The following is a 12,204-nucleotide window of genomic DNA, read 5'->3' as shown; positions in this document are numbered from 1 at the left end:
CAACATTGCACCCCTCTGGGGGAAGAAATATAGCCAGATGGCAAAACTGGGTATTAAGTTTGGAAGGTCTTCAATGATAGTGTGAAGTGATAATGACTTCTCTATCGAGTAGAAATCATGAGATGTGGAGACAGGATGTTAACAAGACCCGAGGGAAAAGCCGTGGTCCTGGTAGAATCCAAGTTAACTGTGGGGTGTGATGAGTATAGTAATAAGGTCCTGGGGCCAGATTTAGTCTAGAGACTAAAATCCAAGACTGTGGGTGGTGCTTTCTGAGGAAGTCTGAGTCATATCTGTGGTACCTGGACATTAGACAAAGTCCCCAAGTAGCTTGTGGATGAGAGTAGTGTAAGGAGGAGGTTCTGGTTTCATCAGGATCTTTGGGGGTACTTGAAATCTTTAAAATTGTTGGCTTTGAGTCTCTCCACACTAATATTGTCTAAATGGCTTGCAAAATTAAAGATGGCAAAATATTTTAAATTAAGGGTAGCTGGGGATGATCAGAATTCATTTCTCATCTTTTGGAGTGATGTTCTAGGGAACAGCTGTGCCATTCCACAGAACATCCTGATCACTTTGCTAACTTTCCTGCTAATAGAAGGACAATTCTACTCAGTGAAATGTTTGCATTCACTACATGTGGTTCTACTAAAAAGGATCAATTTAGATCACTGAACCAATTTTTCCTATGAAAAATTTTATACTTGTTATATGATAGGGATCAGGGAGGTCTAGGCAAGTCCCGGGACCTCAGAGAGCCTTAGTTTTCCCACTTGAATATGAACAGAATGGAAGAAGTGTTGTTCTTTCAGGTGGTTTTTGACTTGAGTGTCCTGTGACTCTGAGAATAGAAAATGATCTCTTAGTGACCTGAATCAGAGATTGCATTTCCAGGAGGTTCAAAGTACCAGCCAGTGATCTCTTGGACAACAGGAAGTTGTGGCTTCCCTTAGTGCTGGTGGAACTCTTGACACTCGTCATTCAGCACCAGGGCAAAAAGAATGATTAGCTAGACAGGGTCAAAACAGTAGTTTTTCTAGACTTTAATTCCAGCCCTCTTTAGGACTGTTCTTTGCTATGTCAGTCTCTGAGGCTAGAGATGGATTTTGAGCAATCCTAATTGTCATGAAGACCTATCATGGTTTACTGATGTATGAATTTACTCATTCTTCTAATATGTGTATACACACATACAAATATGTATTAGCTTGTAACACTGGGATTAATAAACTCTATAACTTTACATATATATTAGTCAGTTTGGGCTGCTATAACAAAATACTATAGACTGGGTCATTTATAAACAATAAAAATGTATTTTTTTACAGCTCTAGAGGCTGGGAAGTCCAAGATCAAGAGGCCAGCAGATTACATGTCTGGTGAAGGCCTGTTCCTCCCAGATGGTGCTTTATGTGTGTCCTCACATGGCGGAAGGGGCAAACAGGTCTCCCAGGCCTTTTTTTTATAAGGATACTAATCCTTTCATGAGGGCTCTGCCTGCATAACTTAATCACCTCCCCAAAGGCCCCACTGCTCCATACTCTCCCATTAGGGACTAAGTTTCAACATATAAATTTTGTGGGGACACAAACATTTAGACAATAACATATATATATGTATATGTATGTGTATATATATGTTATTGTCTAATTATATATATATTTATATATGATACATTATAAAAATTGTTTCCTATAGTTTATATTTTGTAATTTTGTATTTTCTATTTTGTAATTCCTATAGTTTATATTTTGTAATTTTGGAATCTTATTCTGTTTTATGCTTTACACTTTTGTAAAGAATGCTAAAAATTAAACTTCATATTTTGAGATAATTGTAGATTTACAAACAGTTGCCTTAGTCTGTTTTCTGCTGCTATAACAGTATACCACAGACTGGATAACTTATAAACAACAAAAGTTTATTTGGCTCACGGTTCTGGAGGCTGGGAAGTCCAGAGCATGGCACCAATGTCTATCGAGGGCCATCCCACGGTGGAAGGCATCACATGGGGAGCAAGTATGAGAGACAGACAGAAAATGGGGCTGAACTCCCGAGATGACCAACCCGCTCCAGAGATAATGGCATAAATCCATTTATGAGGGCAAAGCCCTCATGACCTTATCACGTCTTAAAGGTTCCACCTCTTAATATCATCACAATGATAATTAAATTTCAACATGAGTTTTGGAAGGAACATTCCAACCATGGCAGTTGTAAGAAATAATTCAGAAATATTCTGGGTATTCTTTATTTAGTTTTCCCCATGGTGACATCTTGCAAGACTATAGTATAAGAGCAGAACCAGGATATCACAAAATCAATACAGTCAAGATACAGAACATTTCCATCACCACAAAGAGCGCTGATGTTACCCTTTTATTGTCATTTTCCTCCCAACGTAATTCTCTCTTTAATTCTGACAGCCACTAATCTGTTCTACATTTCGATAATTTTATCATTTCACAAATGTTATATAAATGGAATCACAGAGTATGTAACCTTTTGGAAGTGGCTTTTTTCACTCATCAGAATTCTCTGGAGAGTCATCTAGGTTGTTGCAGTATCAACAGCTTGTTATTTTTTATTGCTGAGTAGTAGTACATGCTATGGATGTACCACAAGTTTGTTTGGCCATTCACCTATTGAAGGGCATCTGTGTTGTCATCATTTTTTTTTTCTTTATTATTTGAACTAAGCGGCTATGAACATTTGTGTACAACTTGTGGTGTGAACACAAATCTTATGTTCTCTGGGATAAATGCTCAGAAATGCAATTTCTAGGTTGTATGATAGTTTCATGTTTAGCATTTTAAGAACTGTCAAATTGTTTTTGGAATCGCTGTATGTACCATTTTGCATTCTCACCAGCAGTGTATGAATGACCCAGTTTCTCTGCATCCTTACCGGCATTTGGTGTTGTCTTTATTTTTAATTTTAGCTATTCTGATTGCTGTGTAGTCGTCTCTTCCTGTGGTTTCAATTTGCATTTCCCTACTGGATAATGATGTCAAACATCTTTTTATGTGCTTATTGCCACCTGTATATCTTTTTCAGTGAAAGGTCTCTTTATATCTTTTGTCCACTTTCTTATTTTTAATTAAAATATTTTTTTTTAGACGGGGTCTTACTCTGTCACCCAGGTTGGAGTACAGTGGCACGATCTCAGCTCACTGCAACCTCCGTCTCCCAGGCTCAAGTTATCCTCCCACCTCAGCCTCCTCAGTAGCTGGGACTACAGGGGCACACCACCATGCCCCACTAAGCTTTTTGTATTTTTGGTAGAGACAGGGTTTTGCCATGCTGCCCAGGCTGGTCTTGAACTCCTGAGCTCAAGCAATCCGCATGCCTTGAGCTCCCAAAGTGTTGGGATTACAGGCATGAGCCACTGTGCCTGGCCTCTTTTGCCCAGATGCTAATTGAATTGTTTATTATTTCATTATTGAGTTTTAAGAATTCTTTATATACTCTAAATACTAGCTGTTTGTCAGATATGTGATTTGCAGGCATTTTATCACACTCTGTAGCTTGCTTTTTAATATTTTTAATGGGATGTTTCATAGAGCAAATGTTTTCAAATTTGAGTAAGTGTAACTTATCAGTTTTCCCTTTACTGGATCATGCTTTCAGTGTCAAGTCTAGGAATGCTTTGTCTACTCCTAGATTCTGAAGATTTTCTCCAACTTTTTTCTGATAGTTTCATAGTTTTATTTTTATTTACTTATTCTTTGAGACAGGGTCTTGCTCTGTCACCCAGGATGGGTAGACAGATTTTTCCCACTTTATCTTTTTTTTGTTTTAGCTATTCTAGTTCTTTTCTGTAAAAACTGTAGATTAATCTTATCTATATTTACAAAACCTTTTAGGATTTTGATAGGAATTGCATCAAACCTGTATATCAATTTGGGGCCCCTTACACTTTTCAGACCCCTTATACTTTGATCACATTTTCTCATTTAATTTAATTCAATTCAATGAGAGTGTCAGCAGGACTGGTCGCAGACAAAACCTCTCGGACACCGGTTTTAGGAAGGAAGGGGCTTTAATCAGCTGGGAGCAAGAGTTTGGGGCATTGGTACTCCCAATGCAAATCTGAGCTCTAACGGTGTAAGAAGGCCAGCAGAACAATTCTAGACCAGTGTGTTAGCAAGTTTGAGGGAGTGCGGTGCAACCAAATCCTGAAAGTGTGAGGACATTCAGAGGAAGGGAAGGTGGTGCTTTAGCTAGTCTGGAAGAAGTCATCCTTGAAAAAGCTTTTCAAGGAAGTGTGGGATTTATATGGACTGGGAGGAGAAGCATGCATGGAATCTACTCAGACTTGTCCTTAGAAATGGTTGGACTCTTTGCTTTCTAGTCCACCCCTTATGGAAGCACCTTTATCGCTACTGTCATTTAACTTGTCCTTCTCTGCAGCTTTTCCAGCTTGGCTAGATTTTTTTGTTTGTTTGTTTGTTTGAGAATTTTAGTGAAGTTTCTCTTCCAAGCTGTGTTGTCTTTAGGCATCCCCAGACATCTGTTCACTTAAGGGAAATGCCATTGCTGTTATCTCTCCAAATGAAAATTGTTTTTATCCTGCAGTGACTCTGATTGTCTCTGTGGACTGTTGTCTCAGGTGTAGAGTCCAGAAATTAGTCTAGCTGTTTAATTTGTCTGTCTGTGCTTTTCCTAGTACCTAAATTAAAATCACATGTTCATCATACAAATGCTTATGTGCAAATTGCTCCCAGTGTTCTTTCTGCCAGTTGTGCCTGCCAAGATGATGGCAGGTCTTTAGAGTCATTCCAAACCTAATGCATCCCAAAGAAAATCATTACCTGAGGTATTTAGATCCAAGTGCCAGCCCTGCCTCTCTCTCATTCCCATAGCATGCTCACATTGTTCTCTTCTGATGAATCATTTAAGAACTAATCTGTGCTGGGCTGTAATCTAAAGAAAATTTCTTCTGCTCTTTCTGGCCAATGCTGCCAAATGAAAGACGTTCAGTAAGTCACTGTTGAATGACTGAAATGACTGACTGACATCTGATATGAACACAGAATTAATTTGGGATCTTTTTTGGATATGGGGAAACGGCAACATTTTCTGTTAGCTCTGGGTTATTGAGCCTTACATGAAACCCTTTACGGCTGTCTGCTCGTCTTCAAGGGCAGATCCTCACTGGGACTCTAGGACTCTCAGGGTTCACTGCATATGGCAGGGTCAGTGCACTTTGATTCCCCTAGTATTTTCAATTTCTAGTAAAATCTTAACACAGATTGAGTTTAGGAATATCTTCTGACTTGGGGTACTTAGTGCATCCAGTAAAGAATACAGCATCATTATGGGTGTAGGAGGAACCTCTAGTTTTCAGTTGGCTTTTTTAAGAGACGTAGAACTTGGTCTCCTAATTATGATACATCTAGAATTCTTGTTCAAATCAGCATAAATTTAGAATATGCATCAATGGCAGGACTGAATCCAAAATAAAACCAATTTGGGTATATATTCTCTGTAAAATATTTCCTACGTGTGCAGTGAAACTGCGTATCTAGTTCCTTCACTTCCCCACAGAAATCCTGAGCGACTGCTCCCACCTTTATCAGAATGTTTTATTCCCTCCTAAAGATCTAAGACTCACAATGAATACAAAGTTTCCCATGGTAAACAAGGTGGCAAAGCAGGTGATTCTGAGCCTATTATCTGTGCTGAGCCTGCCTCCTCCCGGCTTCCCCCAAGGATTCATGCATATGGTTCCTTGATGTCTTCTTGTTTCACAAGTCTGAATGAGTGCTTTTATTTTGTAAAGAAAGAATATTTTATGCTGGAAAAGGTTTGCCTGAAAGGGTAAAAAATATATATCAGGGAGATTTTTTATTATATTGCATTTAATTGTAAACTTAACCATTCTTGCCAGAAAGAAGAATTCGTTCTGATTTTCAACTTGAACAAATAATGTAAAGTCACTAAACTACTGTTAGCTTTTTTATCTCAAAGTAGTTAAATGGCTTTGTTGCTCATGTGGGAATGGAAATTAGCTCTTGGCATGAACTGCTTTAATTGAAATCAGTTTGAAGGCTGAGTTCCTATGCTGCTTGACAGATGACATCATTTCCTGTGCTTTTCCCAATCCTCACTGTTTTTCTAAGATAGGATGAAGCTAAGTTTAACTTCAAATTTTAAAGCAACTATACACCTTTTCATGACCTACTTAGAATATTATTCAAAGTTTTCACTAAATCATTTTTTTTCTTTGTGTACATATAGACAGATTTTTAGTTAAAAAAGCATTTTGGCTGCGATGGTTTAACGGAATCATAAGAGCCTAAAATAACTGCAATCAGTTTCCGGGGTTGCTTGATTTCATTACTCCAACAAAGGAGTTATTTCTGCTTTCATACATGGGGAAACAAAGATAAAAATATTTTTAATAGCAACCTACTTAGTAGGGCTGTAGAAGTGCTTCGGACACAATGGACAACTTCTAAGTCTCAGTTTGGTCTTTGGGCATAGCTTTTGATGTCATCATCAGGCAGCATGAGTTAAGTAAATAAAAATTAATTTAGCACAGTTTTATACAGCACTTACATTTAAAGCAAGGTGCTACTCTAGGCACTTAAGGGGATATTGCATAATTAATGCTCATGACACTCCCCACTCTCAAGAAGTTTTTAAACAAATCAGGTGGGGCAAAATAAGTAAAAATAGGCTGGATTATATAATATATGCTTCAAAAGAGAAATATGAAGTAATTGGAAAGGAGAGAGGGCTCACATTTGGTTTGGGAGGTATCAGAAAAGATCAATGGAAAGAAGCAATATTTGAAATGGGTTTTGGAGATAGATAGGATTTCAGGTTTGAGGGAGAACTGTGTGTGTTGTGTTGGGGTTTAGGAGTTAGGGGCAAGGAGACAAAGAGGCAGGTAAGAGAGAGGGTTCTACAGAGGGACTAGGACAAGGAAAGTGCCAGGTGTTTTGCATGGCACATAGTAGGCACTCAGAAATGTTTGTTGAGTGAATGAATGACTGATAAGTAGATCAGGGGATGGAGGGATAGAGTCATAGGACATAGTAGGCATGTGCCAAGGAGCCCCGAAAGACACCTGGGGCCATGCTGAGGGGGCCGTGAACGTGGAGAGATGGAGGTGGCTCTAGTTCAGTAGAAACAGGCCTTTGATGGTGTTTCAGTGTGTGGCATGTTCTTGAAAAGGCATTTAACTTTCAACTCGACCTAACTTCTTTGTGCCATAAAAGGGTATAGAAGATATTGGGTTCTGCACTTTCCTTCCCTGTTGGCAGGCTGAGATTTGTGTAGCTCCTTATAAAAATTGTCCTTTTCTCCACTTTTCAATACCGTGGCTGAGGATTCCTAACAAGGGGTAATGGACAGGGTGGCTGTTGGGAGGAATCTTTTATTTGCTCTGGAGAGAAGATTTGGCCCCTGTGCTTCAGGAAGAGTGAGCATAAACAGCAGATTTCTGCTTTTGTGTAGAAAAAAGACATTCTCTTCTCCTTAGCTAAAGTTATTGAACCTTCTTCCCTGAGAATTTACTCCCGCAACTTGGAGGACCAGACAGAATAAGCCAAACCTCCAAAGTCCAATCCTGGCTTCCATGTGTAGGCAGGTATCAACAAGGATTAGTGGTTAATTCAATCAAGCCTTGGACTGGGAAATAGCCTAGGATTTTGAAAGTGCTATTAGCACTCCTAAATTACTGACCTAAAGATAGCCTGAACACTGGAGAAATGAGAGGACTTGCCTGCGCTGTTGTCATTGCTCACTATGAGCCCGTGGCTGTCTTTTACTTCAGCCTCTCTGAGTGTCTCATTGTCTGGGGTCTAAGGCTGTCAGCCCATGGTCTTTCTACCCTGGGCCCTGAAATGTACACTTCTGTAGGTGAAAATGAGGATCTTATTTAGTTAGAGGTTACAGTTTAAACAAGCAGCTCTTTCTCAGGCAAATCCAGCTGTCCCTGCCATCAGGTAGTCTTGTTATTAAATGTCTTTGTAGGTATTTTCTTTTTTCTCTATTCTGCCTCTAAAATTTCTTTTAACAAAATTCTGTGGAATTTGCTACTCTTAACTGTTCCCCTGTGCCATCTACCTGGGATTCTAAATCTTTTCACGGGAAAATTATTGCCATCATAATCTTGTCTCATGGTTACCCAAGGCAATACTTTCTTGTTGGTATAAATTACAGAAATGACACTGAGTTGTAATTTCTGTTAAATTAAAGAAGTCATTTAGCACTATTAAAGTGAATGCCAAAGAAACAATTGCATTGCATGGTAAATGATTTTTTTTTTTTTTTTCGCTCGCTCTGTCGCTCAGGCTGGAGTACAGTGGTGCGATCTTGGCTCACTGCAACCTCTGCCCCGCCAGGTTCAAGCGATTCTCTTGCCTCAGCCTCCTGAGTGGCTGGGATTACAGGCATGCGCCATTACGCCTGGCTAATTTTTGTATTTTTAGTAGAGACGGGGTTCCACCATGTTGGCCAGGCTGGTCTCAAACTCCTGACCTCAGGTGATCCGCCCACCTTGGCTTCCCAAAGTGTTGGGATTACAGGCGTGAGCCACCACGCCTAGCCGGTAAATGATTTTACACACACAAATAATAATATGTTTAGCATTCTCAATTAGGTCATTATCGGGTAAAAATAGATGAATCCTGATAAGCTATTTGATTTTCTCTTCAAATAACTACAAATCAACTCCTGCGAGCTGTTGCAATCTATGCATTTAAGTTGCAAAAGTGAATTCTTCTTCTTTTTTTTCAAGTACAACACTGCAATATTCGCTGTATGAATGGAGGTAGCTGCAGTGACGATCACTGTCTATGCCAGAAAGGATACATAGGGACTCACTGTGGACAACGTAAGTACACTGTAGTTATAAGTATTCTAGATGTTAACCTGTTTGTAGACAAGTAGAATAAAGAGATAAGTGCTGATGGATTTTCTTCGATTACCTGGGACACAGCATGTTTACAAGTGTCCAGTGACCTTTACAGATGAACAAATCACTTACTCAAAAAACTTAGCACCGAATTTCCAATTGGAACCTTGGTTGGTTACAGGTTGTTTGATTCATTTTCCTCTCATTTACCTTCACCACCCTTCTTGCCTGATCTCCTTGATTTCTAGTCACCACCAAAGGAGCAGAATTCTTGTTCATTCCAGACGCGTACCTTCCACTCACTTGCTGAACTTCAACACTTGGATTTTCAGGAAGCATCTCAAATAAAATATTTCAAAACTCAGCCTCATCATTCTCTCCAAACATGTCCTTTATCTTGATTGGTGGTATCTGCATCCCTCTCATTTCCCAATCTGGATTCTGCTACTGAAGTACTTATCACGTGGTGTTCAGTTTGAAGGTTCATTTGCGCACACCATTTATTGTGTCTACTTTCTACCAGTCCCTGTGCTTTGCAGAAGACGAACATTCTTTTTAAAAAGCTTGTTTTTTTATTACTTTAAGATGAACATATATACCCTACAGAAAATTTGGAAAAGTTTAAAAATACAAAAAGTAAAATTATTCATGATTTCATCATTCCAGATACTATCTTCTAGACTTGTAATGCATACTTGGTACATGAGTTCTTACTGTATATATAGTTTTTGTACCACTTCTTCACTTAATATTTTATTCAAAGTATACTCATTTCACATTTTAAAATACATTTTAATGGTTGCCTAGTACTCTATTACATGGATGTTTGACTGTTTGTTTAGTGAATCCTCAATGGTGAGCGTTATTCAGGGCGTTTCTAATTTTTGCTTTTGTGTATATATGTATTAGGATTAATAATGTTATTATAAATAAACAAAAATGTAGAGAATGCCCTAGTGACCATCTATGTTAGTCTGTTTTCATGCTGCTGGTAAAGACATACCCAAGACTGGGTAATTTATAAAAGAAAGAGGTTTATTGGACTTACAGTTCCACATGGCTGGGGAGGCTTCATAATCATGGTGGAAGGCAGGGAGCAACAAGTCACGTCTTACATGGATGGCAGCTGGCAGAAAGAGTTTGTGCAGGAAAACTCCCCCTTATGATAACCATCAGATCTTGTGAGACTTACTGTTATGGGAACAGCATGGGAAAGAGACCTGCTCCCATGATTCAATTACTTCCCACCTCCCACAACATATGAGAATTCAGGATGAGATTTGGGTGGTGGCACAGCCAAACTGTATCACCATCCATACACTGCAGTGGGAGAAGAATATTGGTTGAGTTTTGTGTAGGCCAGCCTGGAGAGAGGAGAGGCAGGCTCCCTAGTGTTGGTGATCCTTGGGCTGAGTCTTGAGGGATGGGTAGGAGTTTACCTGTCAGGTGATGGGGAATGGACCTTTTGGGTAGATGGTAGAGCATGACCAAAGCACCAGCACAAGACACAGCAAGGGATGTGGGACATAGCAAGTGCTTTGGTGTTGCTAGAGCTTAAATGCAGAGGAGAGTGAGGGGAAAGGAAGTAACGTCAGATAGGATGTCCTGGGCCAGGTTTTGATGCCTTTATATATATTTATACTGTGTTTTCTTCCAAAGTAGGGCCAGGAAACAGGAGTGAGACCACAACAATAAACAACACTAATAACATCAATAACATACGTCTTTTGAGTTACTCTGTGCTTACTGTGTGCTAGGCACATTTTAGAACTCTATGTGTGTTAACTCATTTAATATGACAACAACCCTTTGTGTTAGAGGCCACAGATGTTACCTTCTGGCAGATGAGGGAACTGGAACACAGGGACCTCAGTAGTTCCTCTAAGGGTGTATAGATGGTAATTGGCAGAGTTGGCGTTGGAACCCAAGCAGTCTGACTCCATAGCCTGTGTGTTTACTCTTGTGAAATACCAACCTTATTACCCGTCACTTATGAAGGTCTACAGTGAGAAAGATCACAGTGTGGAAGCACAACTGGAGGAGGACAAAACAGGAGCAGGAAGACAAGTCCTAACTAAGGCTGTGGCTGTGGAGATGGCGAGAGGGGCTGGATCCCGAGGCATTCCAGGAGAATCAGGAGGGGCTGCTGGGCATCTCTCCTGCTCCCCTTGGTGCTCCGTGAGGGAGTTTAGCCCAATGCCCAACACACAAGTGCTTAATTAACACTGGCAGAATTAGAAAACTTTTCCTAAACTTCAGCTTCCTCATCTGTAATCTGGGAGGGTTGGCTTAGGCAAGCTCAAAATTTCTTTTCTGTTTAGAAGCTCTTCATTCTCCCTGGCTATAAATCAAGAGGCAAAGAAGACAATTAATTTACATAAACCTCTCTGGTTGTATGACGAGTAATGTCCTCCTGCCATAATTTTTGGTTAAAAAGGGTTGTGTCAGTTCAGGTCCTCTTATGCCAAGAAAATATCAAGACAGAATTTGACATAAAAGAGAGTTTATTGGGGAAAAGGCCCATGAAGAATAAAGGAAAGAGGAAGCAGAAGTAGGAGGGAATGGTCTTCAGACCATGATGCCTGTCTGATCCTGTGCAAGGAGGGAGGGAAGGAAGGACAATTGCATAGAAGGAACTTCAGCCTATAGTGTAGCTCCAAAAAGCCTTAGCCAGGCTGATGGAGAACCCAGGGCAAAAAGTGCCCATCAAAGAGTTCCATGATGGGTGGAAATGGCCAGGCTTTAGTATCCTAATGCTGTGTTCAGTCATTGGCTGTGAGCCTGCCCTTGACATAACCACTGCAGCAGATCTGAAGGTACAGCAGCTGGAAGTGGTCTGCCAGCTAAACTTGCAGGAGATTCTCTTGAGGGGAAGTATGAGTGGCTCAACTTCGTGGCTGCTACAGGGTAATGTGTGGAAAAATGTATAGAAAATATATAAGGAGCAAGGAATTTGAATGGAGGTTTTGGGGGAGCCTCATGGAGCAGTAGGATTTCAGCTGGGCTTTGAAGAGTGGGTGGAACTGACATATTTGGCAGAGAAGAGCCTGCCACGCATGATGAAGATGCCTAGAAAGAGCCTATGCATGCACGAGTTACAGGAACTTGTACAAAGAGGAGTTGTTCAGCACATGAACTTTCAATTCTTATTTTAATGTCTTTTCTAACAAGCAAAATATCCTGCCCTGAAGCATCTCTAGATTTACTGCACCAATAGTTTCTGTAAGTTCTGTCATAACTCTCAATTGGATTTTCATTATGGTACTTAAATTACTGAAGATCATTAGTAGTATTTTGTTGTTTGCAGTTGTGCAATTGAACATGCTGCATTTCTG

At 39.9% G+C, this 12,204-nt stretch overlaps 1 protein-coding gene across 1 annotated transcript in view; it reads left to right on the top strand.

Moving 5' to 3' along the window:
- FBN1 (fibrillin 1) overlaps positions 1 to 12,204 on the top strand; it is a 235,403-nt gene that overhangs the window by 36,799 nt on the left and 186,400 nt on the right. Inside the window, exon 5 of the mRNA XM_054450928.2 lies at positions 8,753 to 8,848. Coding sequence (XP_054306903.1) covers positions 8,753 to 8,848 — 96 coding nt within the window. The remainder of the gene's footprint in view (positions 1 to 8,752; positions 8,849 to 12,204) is intronic.

The sequence above is a fragment of the Pongo pygmaeus genome, chromosome 16 (genome assembly GCF_028885625.2).
Source record: "Pongo pygmaeus isolate AG05252 chromosome 16, NHGRI_mPonPyg2-v2.0_pri, whole genome shotgun sequence".
In the NCBI taxonomy this organism is placed as follows: Eukaryota; Metazoa; Chordata; class Mammalia; order Primates; family Hominidae; genus Pongo; species Pongo pygmaeus.
Note: the sequence above shows the minus strand (reverse complement) of the source record. Positions and strands in the feature narration are given on the sequence as shown.